Raw genomic sequence first — 15,398 nt, 5'->3', positions numbered from 1 at the left:
CACCACCCCCATCTCGGAGGACCTGGCTCCAGCCCCAGACCTGGACTGCAGCATGAGCACCTCGATGCAGCCTAGAGACCCCTGAAGGCCCCAGGGAGGACCTCCCTCAGCCACGACCTCAGGGGGTCCTCGCGGAGCTGGCCCCAGGCTCCCAGGGAGAATGAAGAAGGAAGGCAGAAAGAACGCGCCTCCCTGGGATTCCTGGGCAAAGGGGAACCACGCAGACCTGCAGGGCGGGAGCTGAGGGACACTGGGCTGACCAGAGAGGCCAGGGCGGTGACGGGGCTGCAGCACACCGACCTGCCGGTCACCCAGATGGCTCCCCGTTCCCAGCGCCTGGCCAGGGTCAGCCCCGTGGGCACCCGGGAGGTGTGCAGGCGTCACAGCTGTGAGCCCCGCAGAGCAGGAGGGGAGGCCCGGACACCCCCTCCTGCCCTTGCCCGCCCAGTCCTGCCTCAGGGCCTCCAGGGTCCACAATGCTGTCATCCCTCCTCATCAGAAGCCCCGCCCACACAGCCACCAGCCATGCCAGCCTGGGACACGAGGCTCACAGCCAGGCACTCTGCCCCACGGCCTGTACAACACAGGAGTGCCCATCAGTCCCCCATTGAATGGGGAGAGAACGGGGCACAGAGAGGCACAACCCCCTGCCTGGAGCCACACAGCAGCCAGGCCAGGGTGGCGGGGACAGAGCCACGGAGGCTCCAGATCAAAAGATGCTGGGTAGGTTAAGTGCGCAGGTGAGACCAGGGGTGACAGGGCCCAGCTCCCCCCTGCCCGACGCCCGCCCTGGGGTCCCGTAGGCCCAGCAGCTGCAGATTCCCAACGCGGCCCAGGACCACCGCGTGGAGGACAGCGTGCTGCCCCCAGCAGGGGCTCCGGGGCCGAGCAAGCACGGCCTCCCTGGTGCCGGCAGGATTTGGCCCCCGTCACGCTGGGAGCACAAGCCCAGGGGGCTGCCTGCCGAGCAGTGTTTCGGGGACCCTCTGAGCACTCTGGCCAAAGCAAGCGACGAACGGAACCTCAGGGCTGTCCTCAACCCCGACCCCAGCACTCCGTCAGCACTTCCCGGGGACCCCGGGGTCCCTCCAGCTGGCCACACGGCCACTGCTCTGGCCACCTGGAACTCTTAGGTCGGAAGTTAGGAAGGGGCCTGTGTGCGCGAGAGGGGCCGAGGAAAACAGCGTCTACAGAAGCCCCCCGGGACAGTCCTGCCCAGACCTGGTAACTCGGGAGGCGCTCGCAGCCCCCCACTCAGGGGAGCCTCCCAGGACCGTCCTCTCCTCAGCACCACATGGGTGACCTGGGCTGGTGGCCTGGAGCAACCAACCTCCACGGCGGGCGCCTCTGCCCGTGCCAGCTGGGCTCCCCAGCCTGAGAGCACTGAGCAGTGAAACCCGGGAGGAGTCTTCCTTGTCCTGGAGACGGGGGAGGAGAAACAGCGGGGAAAACTGGAGCCTCCCTTACACGCCGCGGGCTGACTGCGCGCTCGGCCCTCTGCTCTCTGCTGAGCCGCCCGCCTGGCCTGCCAGCTGCGTTCTCTCCGTTTGCCCACGTGACCTTGCTGTCCCCAGGCTGACGGGGCGCTCTCTCTCTCTCTCGGCTTCTGTCTGGAGAGGCGCCCATCCGTCCTTGTGGGTGCCCCACCCAACACACCTGGCTACCTTGCTTACCGCCGCTCTGTTGCACACCTGAGCTCTTTCTTGCGCCAAGACAAGAACCCCGGCCGGCGCCGCGGCTCACTAGGCTAATCCTCCGCCTAGCGGCGCCGGCACACCGGTTCTAGTCCCGGTCGGGGCGCCGGATTCTGTCCCAGTTGCCCCTCTTCCAGGCCAGCTCTCTGCTGTGGCCAGGGAGTGCAGTGGAGGATGGCCCAGGTGCTTGGGCCCTGCACCCCATGGGAGACCAGGAAAAGCACCTGGCTCCTGGCTCCTGCCATCGGATCAGCGCGGTGCGCCGGCCACAGCGGCCATTGGAGGGTGAACCAACGGCAAAGGAAGACCTTTCTCTCTGTCTCTCTCTCTCACTGCTTTCCACTCTGCCTGTCAAAAAAAAAAAAAAAAAAAAAAAAGACGAGAACCCCACACTTGGACTCCGCTAACAGAACCCTCTTCCCGATCTGGCCCATTCTGGGGCGCCGCCAGGAGACCTGGCCTTGCCAGCTTCTGGGCACCCTGTGGGGGGCCCTGTCCCCGGCCTGGGCCCCTCCGCCCCGCACACCAACGCCTTACCTTGGTGAGGTCGTCAGAGGCTCCGGGCTGGCCTGTGGCCAGCAGGGCCGAGGGCCGCAGCAGGGGCTCGGGCAGCAGCTCCAGGCGCGGGCGCTTGCTCTCCATGAACTCCAGCTCCGACTTGCCCAGCTCGGGCAGGTACGTGTGCGGCTCGGGCCGCAGGTGGAGCTCCTGGGACCTGGGGGCGGTAAAGGCACGTGTCACTGCACCGGGCAGCGAGGCTCGGGAGAGTCGGGGGCCCCACTGATCCCATGGGGCACCCCACACACCACGCGCTGCGCAGCCCTACGGCTGAAGCTTGGGAGGAGCGCCCTCGCGCTGCCTCCGTGGAGAGGACACTGGGAGACAGCAGCCGCCCCCCCACCCCCCAGCGGCAAGGGCACAATCTGGAGCTCCCCTCCCCCACCCGCCGCCCCGCCCTGACTCAGACGCTGCCCGGGCTTTCTGAGCAGGCCGATGACCACACATCCTCATCACCCGGCCAGGCAGGCATCACTAGCCAATCACAGCACGCAAGTCCCCTGCGCAGCCTGATCACTTAGGACCAGCTCTCTTTAACTGCACTTCGCTCTCCCAGGGAGGGGCCCTCAGCCTGCCCCCCCCCCCCCCCGCCTCGCCTCCGGACACTGCCCTTGCCTGGGGGCTTCTCTAGCATTTCCTTCTTGCTTAGGGTGGGACCCAAAGTCCCCACCCCCAGCCCAGAACCCCAGGCCCACCTCCCTGACCCTGCTCACCTCACCACTGTGTTCCTGCCTCAGGACAGCCGCTGGGGCCAGACCCCCTCCCCAGCCACCTCCCCGCCTTTGTGCCCCAATGCAGATGTGCAGAGTCCCTGGCCCCGCCAGCCCCCTCCCACCAGCCCTGCCATCTTTCAGCTCAAAGTCACCGGTGTTTGCTGGCTGCCAGCTGGTCCCGGCATGTCTGCTACGCCAGGGCACGGCCGTTCACCTGCATGGCTCACGGCGGTCTCCAAGGCACACAGTAGGTGCTCAGTCAGTGCAGACTGGCTGAATGCTGCCAACCACGGTGCAGCTGGCAGCACCTGCAGGGAGGGGGCACCACCCCCTCTGCTCCCTCCCTGGAGGCCCTCATGTGCCAGACCCCAACATCCCTTCTGCCACCACCAGGAGTGTGGCCGGAAGCCAGAGGCTTTTCCTTTAGACACAAGGCTGCCACACTGGGCTGAATGGTGTCCCCAAACTCCAAGGGACCTGTCGATGGCCCTGAGCTAAGCTGAGGTCACACTGGATGGGGGCGGGCTCAAAACCCCATGACCGCTGTCCTCCCAAGAGTGTGAGAGCGGTGGCAGGGGAGAAGCCCTGTGCAAGAGTGAGAGTGCAGGGGTGTGGACCTGGGAGCCAGGCAGGAGCGGCCTCCCCCGGAGCCCCGGAGGGAGCAGAGCCCGGCTGACACCTCGCCCCAGAACGGAGGGACGCGTCAGACTGAGGTCCTGGGGAACGGCGGCCCCAGGAAACCACCCAGGCCCTCGAGCGCGATCCCTGGGTCTCCCTGCACCTGCATCCGCTCCTGCCTGAGTGCCCCGGCCCCACCCACTCCCAGGGGACCCTTGGCGGTGGGCTCCCCACCAGGGCCTGTGGCACTGTGACAGTCTTGGTCTCAGGGTTCTAGTTCCCTTCCCTGCCCCCACCTCAGCCTCAGCTGCCCCTTCCAGGAAATGGGCACACTCCCCACCCCAGCTGCCTCCAGCAGCTCCTGGGGAAGGGAGGAGAAAGGATGAGGCCAAGGGCTCCGAATCTCAGCGCTGGCGTCCACGCTCCCCGCCAGGGCCTGCCCCCGGCTCCCCCACCTGGACGGGCAGGAAGCTGAGGGCCTCTGCCGGCAGCAGGAGAGCAGAGGACAATGGGGGGAGGGCAGGGGCTCCTCGTGCCCAGGGCGTGCTCACGCCCCTCCCAGCCAGGACACGCACCTGCTCCCACCCGTGTGGATACTCACCCTCTGCCCGGGCCCCTCAGGCACAGAGGCCCGTGGAGAGTCCACGCTGGGAGCCCGGGCCACACAGCTCTTCCCTCGGGTCACGGTGGCCCAGGACAAGGCAAATGCCCCCACCTGCGGACCCCGCTCCCCCAGGCCCTGCGTGGCCCCGAGCCAGGAGGCGCCGGCATCTGCTCACCGTTCATTCCCGGGCTGGAACTCGGACAGCAGGGAGGGCCTCCTCCTCTGGGGCTGGATGATGGAGCCGGGCGACAGGTGCGAGGCGTAGTCCCGCGGGCGGTGCTGGTACTCCAGCAGCCCGACATCCTGCAGACGCCGTGGGGCAGTGAATGAGCAGGGCATGGGCACGGGCTGCCCGGGCACGGGCTTGGCAAGGCCCAGCACACACACCCTCGTCCTCCCCGGGCCCTCCCAGACCCGGTGGTCAGGGCGCGGCACTGCGGCCACTCCCCAGTAAGAACAGCACAGGCTGCCTGAGCCCCTCCCAGCCTCCCCGGGAGCCGCTGCGTCCTCTGCAGCTGTGCCCAGTCTACAGATGGAACAACTGAGCCCAGAGAGCTTCCATGGCCCGCCCTCGGCCACAGACAGGTAAAGACCGGCGAACCTGCCCCAACCACTGCACACGCCTGCCGGGAACATGGCATCCAAGGACGGGCCAGGCAGAGGCGAGGGCAGAAGCCGGCCCCCACTTCCCGCCCTCCCACCTGCCACTGTCAGGAGCGCAAGCCCCTCAGCCCCCACAGCACCCTGGGAAAGCCAGCATTCGGAGGCAGACACACCAGCCACGTGTGTTCTCTGCACATAGACATGTGGGAGCACGCAGCAGAGGACCAGGGACAGCAAAGGAGGCGGCCACGTGAGCGCCCCTTGCGGGGCGGGGTGGGGGGTGGATAGACAACGCAGCCTGCGGTCTGGAGAGACCGGGCCGCATATGCAGCGCCCAGCTCGGGAGCCCCAGTCCCGCACCAGGACCATGCACGTGCGGGCGGTGGTCAGGAGGCAGGGAAGCCCCTCTGGGCAGACTCCAGCTTCCAGAGCCGTCCTCATGCCGGGCCTTGGCCTCGGCCCCTCCAAGGAGGGCCCCAGGAGGAGTCAGAGCAGAGAGGGCCCCGCCCGGACGCCTCCCCCCAGGAAGGAACTCTCCACCCAGGACCCCCCACCCCTGCTGGGCAGGCTGGACCTGGGGCCGAGCGCCACGCCCCTCCCTATTGCGCGAGTCTGACCCCCCCCCCCCCCCCCCGCTGCAACAGCCCTGCACAAAGTCTCCCCCATTGCTGGAACAATGGCAGCGTCAGTTTTTCTTTAATACATTCCCCATCATGCTCCAGGAGAAGCCAAACATCAACAAATTATATGTTCCCCAATCGCCAAGTACACCTGATTTGAGAGGCGTTAAGTGTTTCAAAAAAAAGAAGAAAGAAACAACAAACAAGAAAGGAGGCGGACCTCACGCAAGATTAGTTCCGTCTGCCTAGAACACGCAGTCATACGGTGAGTGGCAATCGATTAGTGATGTCTGACACGGGTATGGCTCCACAGAGAACAGGACTGCAGGTGACTTAGCTTCCTCCTGGCATCTACTTGTAATTTTCCCAATTTTTTACAAAAATCGAGTCTGTCTTTAGTTGTCTGGGTTTTCATTTTAAAGCCGTTATTTTTGCTAAGGGGATCAGAAAGGACATTGGGTGGGTGTGTTAACGTATCTGTTTCAGGCCCTACACGACACGAAGGCGAGAGGCTGGGGGCCTGGGGGTGGCACAGCGAGTGTGATGGGGACCTCAGAAGCCGGACGCGTTGCGGGGAGGGCGTCCCGAGCAGCTCGGCGTGGCAGCAATCGGCGGCAGACGGGGCCGGCGCGGAGGTGCAGTGGTCGGCCCCCACTCCCGAAGCTGGTCGGAGTCCCGGCTGCTCCACTTCCCATCCAGCTCCCTGCCAATGCACCTGGGAAGGCAGTGGAGGATGGCCCAGGTGCTAAGGTCCCTGTCACATGGGAGACCAGGATGGAGTTCCAGGCTCCTGGCTTCGACCTGGCCCAGGCCTGCCTATGCGGGTATTTGGGGAATGAACCAGGGGATGGATGATGTGTGTGTGTGCATGTGTGTCCTGTCTCGTCCTTTGCTCTTTCAAATAAATTAATTAAAAAGAAAAAAGCTGTAAGACGCAGCTGTAAGGCTGGGTCCCTGTTACTCAACTCCTTTGAGCCTCAGCTTCCTCGTCTTTGAAATGGGTGACTGACCCTGAAGGAAGGAGGCCTCCGAACCTCCCAGACCAAGCCCCCGTCTCGCCCCGGGGATCTGCCCGGAGACCGAGGCAGGAAGGGAGGAGCCCTCCCCGCCGGCGTCCAGCACAAGACACCAGGTGCTTGCGAGCCCACGTGCGGGAGAAGGAAGCAGAAGCAAGGGTGAGGAGGGGAGGGGAGCAGGCGCACACGCAGAGGTGTGAAAGGAAACCAGCGGGCTCTGCAGCTGCCGGAGACCGACAGTCCCGTCCCCGGAGAGGCTCCCGGCACGGCGCCTTCCGTTGCCAGCTGGGCGGGAGAGGCACGTGGCACGGCCTCAGTTTCCCAGGTTCAGGAGCATCCGGGCGGGCCATACTGCGGGTGTCCACCTGGTCCCCACCCCAGGGCTTGATGTCGGTGCCGGGGGCTGAGCCCAGGACACTCCCCAGGGATGCCTGGAAGCTGTCCAGGAAACAGCCCGACAGAAGCTGGCCAAGGTGGGCACAAGGCATCCCGGGAACCTGAATTCGCCCAGGCTGGAAGCCCTCGGCCTCATCTCAGGGCAGGGCCCCAGGTGACAGCCACAGCGACACCCGGCGCCTGTAAACCACCTACTGCGCGCACCTGCCGCTGAAGACTTCCTTTCTATTAATTAGCGGATCCTGCAGCACCCCGCGAGGCGGCTGCCATGGTAACCCCAGCAAGGAGGCATGGCAGAGCCGGGAGCGGAGGCTAGGCAGCTTCCCGCGGGGGGACAGGCGGGGGCAAACCCAACCTGGGGCGGGGGAGAGTGGCCCGGCCTCTCCACGTGTGTCCAGGGCTGCTGCACAAAGCGGGCAGGAGGCTGAGCACGCCCGGGCGGCACCAGTCCGGCCTCCGTGGCCTTAGGAGCTGGAAACGGGGGCTGCTGGTCAGCAAGTCCCTCAAAATCCTCGGGCGACCGTGGACAAGCCGCTTTCCGGGAGCAAGCCCAGTGGGTGCCTCCCCGGCCAGGCCCCGAGGGGCTGGGGCAGCTGGACCTGGGACGCTGGGTCTAGATTCTGGGGACGGACGAGCAGGGGCTGGAAGGATTCTCCCCGTGGCTGGGCTGAGAGAGGGGTGCTCACCCCAGAAGGGGTCTGGAAAAGGCCTGGGGGCACGGGCGCAAAGGAAGAGCCCAGCCCTTCCCTGGACCTGGCCTCGTGGGCCCTCCCGGAATGATGGAGCTACTGCCACAAGCACGCCCACCTCTGGGCCTTTGCACGTGCCACACCCTCAGCCTGGTGCCGCCCTAGCCAGACGTCCATGAGCCTGGCCCTTCCTCTGCCTTTCGGTGCCAACCCCAACGCCGGCGTCTCCGCGAGGCTTCCTCCCCACTGCCCTCCCCGACTTCGGCTCTCTGCTCCCCGTGAGAACACGCTGATCTGTTTGTTCACTGCTGCGCTCCCGGGGCTTAGAAGAGGACATGCGGTGCCTGCTAAGTACCGGCTGAACAAATCAAAGAATCTCCCCCACGCGAGGCTCCCAAACCATCCCTCACGGCCTCTCCAGGGTGCAGCCCAGCCTGGAGCTGCAGGAGGGGCCAGAGACCCCCCAGAGGTCCTCAGGACAGAGTGGAGGCCCCGACTCTCGTCTCCCCCACTGCAGGAGAGGCCCACAAGGCTGCTGCCCCAGCGACGCAGGCCTACAAACCCTCGGAGCTGCACCTGCCGCAGCGTGCACGTGCACGGCCCGCACACGGGCTGCTGAGCTGGGCCCCGGCCAGTCCCCGCGTGGGCACAACAGCCTCTCCTCTCGGTTCGGGACAAAGGCAATGAAGCAGGCTGGTCCTTTCCACGGAGAGCCAGGCAAACACTCACCCCAGGCAGGAGGCAGCAAACCAGGCCCAGGGCCAAAGCCAGGCACAGTCCAGCATCCAATGCAACTGGCATGTGGCCACGCCCACCCGTGGCCGCAAGAGCGTTTTGCCGCCCCTGCCATGGGCGAGCCCCCAGGGATCACACAGCCGGGGCTCCTGCCTCCTCCCTGTCCAAGCCCCCCCGGGATCGTCTCCGACCCTGCACACAGCCGGGGCTCCTGCCCCCTCCCTGTCCTCCCGAGGCTCAGGCCTCACAAAGACGGCAGCTCGCAAGCCGCACCCTGCCCAGCACAGGGGCCAGTGGGAAGGCCCGGGCGGTGGGGGCTGCCGTGGGCGTCCTCCACCCAACAGACCCCAGCGTGCACCTCCTCTGGCCCTGGACACAGCCCAGGAGGACAAGAGCCCTCCTCGGGTGCCCAGAACCGCGTCCCAGCTGCCTGAGTGGCAGGCGAGGGAGTCTGGGGCGGGCACAGGGGAGCAGGCCTGGCGGCTGCCCACACAAACACAGAACACTCCAACCTGCAGCTTCCCCTGCTCACCCCTGACCTCAGCCTCTGGCCCGGAGAGGGCAGTGGCCGCTTGGTCCTGGCCTACCACGTCCTGCGTCACTGAGGGCCCAGCTGAGGAGGGAGCGGCGCCCACGGGTGGAGGCTGGGCCAGGGCGCAGGGCAGGAGAAGACTGAGTCCGTGGGGCCGCTGAAGGCGTCTCGGAGTCTGGAGAGGGAGCCGCTGCTGCCCCACTTTATGGATGACAAAACTGAGGCCCAGAGAGGCTAAGCCCCTCAGCCGCCCACGCTGGCACACCTGCCCTGCAGTAACCACCCCGTGACGAGCACTCGGGGTGACCATAGGGCTGATGAGGACAATACGTGACAACTGTGACGGCAATCCCGCTACGCTCGGTCCTTGGCCCCGGGCACACAGGCACGTGGACAAGGAGCTCGGCACGGCTTCGGCGGAACCTGCCGCCTGTGACGTAAGCTGAGCCTCAGTCGCCACGCGTGCACAGGGCAGGGGTGGGGGGCTGTCGTGGCTCCATTCAGGGTGCACTCCCCACACAGCGACCCCCAATGCTGGCACCTGCTGCAGCAGCCTCTACAGGGCGCCCAGGGCCCCCACACTCAGCAGCCTCTACAGGGCGCCCAGGGCCCCCACACTCAGCAGCCAGGGCGCCCTGGACTCCCCAGGGCCGGACCCCAGAGTTCACAAGCAAACAACCCGCTCACAGCCGAGGGCATCCCACCCTACTTCCTCCCAGAGACTCACAGGGAGCAGCCACACCAGCCACACGCTAAGCCGACACGCGTGCACACACACATGGAAAGGCCCCCCCATGCCACTTCCTCCAGGCATCTCACAGGGAAGGGCCGATGCAGGATACACGCATACACACGCCCGCACACGCAGGCGCACATGCAGGCCAGCGGGGTCAGCGGCCGCCTCAGCCAGGCCTCCCCTCCCCGTGCTACGTAGCCAAGAGGTCAAATGGGGGAGAGTCAGGGCTCAGAGCCCTTTGGCAAGTACCCAGGAACACGGCAAACAGTAGGAACTAAATAGATGCCAGCAAAGTGGACCCAGAGTGTTCCCCACCCCCTCCCCTGGTCACACCACACAGCAACGGTGAGGCAGGACACAGGGGCCCCGCTGGACAGCAGAAGAGGGCGCGAGTGAGAAGCCGGCGGGCACCCCCCGGGCCCCAGGTCAGCAGCCAGGACACGGCACAGCCTGGGCCTCAGCGCCTTAGGAGGATGTGACTGGAGTCCCCGGGAAGCCACCACCATCCAAAAGCCTGGGGGAACCAGGTGTATACAACAGGCGCTCCACACTTGAGTGTGAACTCAAGAAGGAGCCGGCCGCAGCCTCTATCGTCCCAGCTTTAAAATGGGAGGAAGGAGACGTGACCACGTGCTCCTGGGCCTGGGAAAGACCCTAAGACACCAGCAGCCTCTGGGGAGGCGTCCCACGTCGGAGCCACGGCAGCCACGTCCCAAGGAGAGGAACCCAGAGGAGGGAAGAAGGCCCGGGGGTGGCCCCAGGCGCACACATGCACCCCCTTACCGTGTGGGGCCGGGCGATCTGCACCGGGTAGGAGATGCCGTGGGGTGGGTAGCGGGGCTCCGTGGCCCTCCACGTCTGTGCCACAGGCTGTGTGGACCCTGACATGGCGACGGGGATCCAGGGGTGGGGACTGGAGGCCCCGATGAACTCTCAATCAGCAGCAAGGACTAAACACCAGTCCTCGTCATCTGCTCCCACGCTGCCACACCACAGACACCTGCGGAAAGAACAAAGAAGCAAGATCAGTCCTGGGGCCACTGGCTCCTCCCGAGCCCCCAGGGAGCGCCCCACGTCACAGCCTGCCTGGACCCACTTCCCTCTGCGGGTGCCTGCTCACCAACAGCACGGAGAGACAGGCTGCGGCCTTGCAGAGCCGGCCAGCAGAGGCCACCCGAGCCACATGGCCCCTGCCCAGCAGGCATGGGAACCCCGACGCGGTGGGGGCCCCCTCCAGATGGTGCCCAAGCCCCCTGGAGCACCCACCCTCCCTGCCACCACGGCTCCCAGGGCTTTCCAAGCCTCAGGACAAAAGTCTCCGACAGCACCTGCCGGCTCGGACGCAGGTACTCGGCCGGTCCCGAGAAGCAGGGCCAGCAGGGGAGGCGCACACAGTGACCTGGGCGGTGGCGGCCAGGACCAGTGCAGGCACAGGTCACAGCATGACCCCAAGCAAGGCCAGGCCGCATGGGCCTCCCTGTTACCCTCAGCAGGAAGATGACGTAATCAATGGCGTGGGATGGATCAGACACGGGGTTGGCCCAGCAGCCAGCCACAGGTGGAGGGATCAGGACACCGAGGGCCATACACGGAAGCAACTGAGGGCAGGACAAGAGCTGGGGCGGGGAGGGAGGGCCCCAATCAGCCCCCCAGGGCACACAAAGCTGCCTCGCAGGGAGAGCAGCACCCACGGCCACACTGGGCAGAGCTGCAAGCTGTGGTCCACTGGTGTCATGGTGGGAGACCCTGAAGGAGGGAGGGCTCAGACCCTCTAGGCTCCCACAGCCCTCCTCCCGGGCCTCTGCTCCAGGGGCCACGCTGGCCCCCGTCTCCCTCTCCCCACTCTGGAAAAGTGTGAGTACAGGGGACCCTGCCACCTGCAGACTCCTCGTCACCCCCCACGTCCCCGCCCCCAGAGCCCAGCACCTGGACACGGCCATCAGAGAGGAAGGCCGGGGGCAGGGGTAATTAGGGGACCAGAATGCTCCCCAGCTCCCCGCAACAGCATCACGACGCCCCTGCCCTGAGCTGGGCACTGCCCACTCCCGGGGTGGGCATCCTGGTCATCAGCTGGCCAGGGAGCGCTGCGGCAATGCTAGGTGGCAGGAGTAAGAGGTGGTGGCCCCAGGGCCATGGCCATGTCCATCCTCCCCCCGCCCAGTGCACACTTGACTTTGCTTTCCTCCCCAGGCTCCAGGACAGTCACATGATCCTGGCCTGGCCAATCAGCTTCCCATTCCCCACCCCCAGGCCAGCAACTGGTTAGGAGGTGAGCATGTGACCCAATGGGAGCCAATGAGAGTCAGTCTTGAGGCTTCTGCTGGCAGCACCAGGAACCAGGCGCTCTCTGCTGGGAGACCTACGCTGGGAGCCTGCCCAGGAGCAGTGCCAGCCGGCGGGAAGGCAGAGCTAACGGTGCACGGGGAGCGCCATCTGTGCTGACGCCAGCCTGGCTGGAGGCAGATCAAAGCCTGCTCGCGGCACTCGGGGCCGGGCACTGCTGCCGGGGATCTGGCCCCACCAGCCCAAGCTGGGTTTCTGTCACTTGCCACCCGGAGCCCCGACTCCCACTTGCACCCTGTGCCTGCTGCTGCGGGAAGCAGCCACGGGGACACGGTGGTTGGGGCACAGGTTCCAGCTCCCCCGGCACGGCTCTGGGCCTGGCTGGCTTCCCGCCCCCAGGGAGGCCACTGCCCACTCAAAGGGGTCCCCACCCTGTGTCCTCGCGAGGCCGTTGGGGACCAGGTGACTGGAGGCTTCCTTCACACACCGCAAGCTCTCTATGCCCAACCTCCACCCCCTAGAACCTGATACAATGTTGCCAAACCAAAAAAAGGGGGGGGGGCAGACAGTTTGGCAGATCCTTCAAATCTTAAACACAGTTACCACGACCCCGACAATTCCACTCCTAGGCAGAGACCCAGAAGACCTGAAAACAGGGTACAAACAGAATACCTGGATGTTCAGCACGGCACAGCTCCCGGCAGCCAGGGAACTGCCACTCAGCCACAGAGGGAACCGAGTTCAGACACCCGCCGCAAAGGCAGGCGCGAAACGAGCCACAGGGACGCCCAAGGCACGGCTCCCCGGCGTGCTCTGTCCACAGCAGGAACGCGCACGGGGCAGAAGGTGGGGTCCTGGCTGCCGGGGCGGGTAAAGGAGCGGCAGCGAGACGGACAGTGAAGGGCGCGTGCGGAGGGTGCACCACACGGGACGGGAGAGAATGAAGCTTCGACTCTCCACGATCAAGGTGGGGCAGGAATGCCGAGGGGAAACGGCGGCGTGACCTCCTCATAGGCAGGGTGCCGGAGGCCAAGGGCACTGGGCCGGGCCCTGAGGGTGGGGTCCAGCAGGAGGAGGGATGGGGGTGCTGTCCTCTGGGGGTGTAGTCTGGGCCAGCGCTCCTCCCCCGCAGACCCGTCAGCACCCCAGCCTGGCCCCAGCTCAGGTGCTGGAGGCTTGATGTGACCCAGACAGGGCCAGGCCCCAGACAGATGAGGCCAGTGACCACCGAGAGTGAAGGCTGGGGACTCTGGAAACCTGAGTCCACCCCAGCCCCAGGGCAGCAGGAGACAGCCAGGGAGACGGGAGGGGAGGCGCTCCAGGCACAGGATACCCCTGAGCACCCAGAGGCGAGACCAGGAGGCCCCTCCGAGAGGCCCGCTGAGGGGAGTGGGGGCAGGGCAAGGGCCATGGTGTGGCCAGGTCTTGCTCTCAGAGCCACGGAAGGGGGGTGACGGGGACGGGCAGAGGGCTCCACAAGCAGGCACTGTGGGGAGAAGAGGGAGAGGGATCCAGAAGCGGCAGAGGCAGGAATGCCGGGCAGGCGCCGACTCTGCAGCTCCGAGCCTCAGCTGCGGACTGGCGCCTAGAGATTGGACCCTGGCCCGAGCGAGGTGTCTCGTGAACAGCAGGTGCTCAACGAGGCTGGCGCAGCAAGGCTGGGAAGACAGCAGTCCCGTGAGAGTGAGGAGACTGGTGCCCAGCCACCCTCTGCAAAGTCAAGCCACAAACCACAGCACCAGAGCGACCCGCCGCCCATGAGTCATATGATGGCCACTGCAAACGCTGGCCCACAGTGAGGGGTCTCCCGGCCACAGCCCAAGCTGACCGCCTGGCCACCCCACAGCCCTCCCCAAGGCTGGCCCCCAGCGTCCTTGTGTGCCTTGCTTCTGGCTGCATCCTGGGATCTCCCGCTGGGTCTGGCACACAGTAGGCACTCAGTGCACGCATTGTCCATCAGAGGCACGGGCCAGCAGCCACCACACCTGCCTCCGCCAGCCCCCGCCCCACCTGGGAGCCCTGGGAGCTTTCTCGGGCCCTCGGGCTCCACCTTCCTCCCCCACCCCCGCAGGACAGCCAGGACCACGGCGCTTGGACACACTCCACAGATCTCCGTGCCACCAGCAGCGGTCTGGGTCGGGGGAGGTGGAATTCCACAGGGAGCGGCGGGTGGGGGCCGCGGCGCATTCAGCCTGCAGCTGCCAGGACACGGAAGGCAGCGGAGCCGTCTGCAGCAAACGTGCCTGAAATTTTCTCGGAACTAATGGGCACTGACATTGAACTTGCGGCAGGTGGGAGAGCCTCAGCATTAACAATCAGGCGGCACCTGCACGCTCGACAGAGCCCTCCCGGGGTGGGAGCGCCACAGGCCCTGGAGGTGCCCCATCACCACGCACTGGGCGGCTGCACCCAACAGGACTCTCGTGTCCTGGTTCCGAAGGCAGTGCTCCCTCGGAAGACCCTGGGGTGACCTCATGGCCGCTCTGGCTTCTCACGGCTCCCGCTCCCTCGACGTCCCCCAGCTCCCACCTCTGCCTGGGCCCCTAGGGCTTGTGCCCCTGTGTCCTCCCATCCGTTAATGACACTGGGCGGGCCTGTGCGTGCAGAGCCCACCGTAACCCAGGCCGACCCCCCCGGGAGAGGATACCTGCAAAGCCTCTTCCAAGGCAGGCCCCATTCACAGGACAAACTCACGTCAACTGCACGGGCGCCCAACAAAAACCACTGTGAACGCCTGCTTTGCTGTGTTCACGGCTGTGCCCCCAGGGCCCGGCCCCTCGTACACATCCCACCCCTATTCAACCCCCAGGAGCACCGCAGGCTGCCGGGCACAGGATAGGGCAACACAGCTGCCCCCAGAGAGCCCTGCAGGCACAGGCCTGATTCCCCGCCCCCAGGGACCAGCTCGCGGGGTCCTCGCCTGCCTGGCTCCCGGGGTCCTCGCCTGCCTGGCTCCCGGGGTCCTCGCCTGCCTGGCTCCAGACTCAGAGGTAGAACCCGTCCTGGGCTGGAAGTCAAGACACTGCAGAAATGCCAGCTACGGCACCTGGGCCCTGACACCTCGCCATGTCAATGTTCAGCACTGTAAAAGCCGGGGAAGCCGCCAGGTGCTGGACGGCCACCCTCAGCAGGGACGCCGGGTGCTCAGCAGACGCACAGAGGCCTGGCTCTCGAGAGCGTCCCAGCACACAAAGTCCCCGGGACGTGGCCGGTGTGCGCTGCAGCCAGCCGGGCCCGAAGGAGCGCCCACAGGGACACAGGCAGGGTGCAGAACGCCTCCTGCCCGCCAGGGCTTGCCCCTGCCTGTGTCCACCGCGATTTCCAAGTGTCGACTGTGTGACAGGTGCTGGGACGAGAGTAACGGACCCCGCTTCCTGCCCTCGCGAGGCCAACATCCCAGCAGGCGAGACGGGATGGTCACGGGGTGTTAGAGGGCGCCAGTGCTGCAGGGAGAAGTCGAAGTGGGGGAGGGCGGGCCGGGGTGGGGGTGCGACTTCAGAACAGGTGGTCAGGGCAGCCTCCCTGGAAGAAGCTGTTGATGCCAAGATGTGGAAGAGAAGAGGCAATGGTGCAGGTGTCGGCAGGGGACCAGCAGGCGGGA

The 15,398-nt window shown here is 66.1% G+C and overlaps 1 protein-coding gene across 37 annotated transcripts in view; it reads right to left on the bottom strand.

Annotated features, from left to right (window-relative positions):
* The window catches only part of NCOR2 (nuclear receptor corepressor 2), a 161,648-nt gene that overhangs the window by 97,736 nt on the left and 48,514 nt on the right, over positions 1 to 15,398 (bottom strand). For all 37 annotated transcript variants that reach the window (XM_070066061.1, XM_070066057.1, XM_070066071.1 and 34 more), the window contains 3 exons: positions 10,298 to 10,514; positions 4,363 to 4,490; positions 2,232 to 2,409 (listed from right to left, as the gene is read on the bottom strand). In XM_070066061.1, the coding sequence (XP_069922162.1) occupies positions 2,232 to 2,409; positions 4,363 to 4,490; positions 10,298 to 10,402 (411 nt within the window). In that variant the 5' untranslated portion in view covers positions 10,403 to 10,514. The remainder of the gene's footprint in view (positions 1 to 2,231; positions 2,410 to 4,362; positions 4,491 to 10,297; positions 10,515 to 15,398) is intronic.

This window comes from Oryctolagus cuniculus, chromosome 21, assembly GCF_964237555.1.
Source record: "Oryctolagus cuniculus chromosome 21, mOryCun1.1, whole genome shotgun sequence".
NCBI classification, from domain to species: domain Eukaryota; kingdom Metazoa; phylum Chordata; class Mammalia; order Lagomorpha; family Leporidae; genus Oryctolagus; species Oryctolagus cuniculus.
This window is presented reverse-complemented; position numbering and strand designations above follow the sequence as displayed.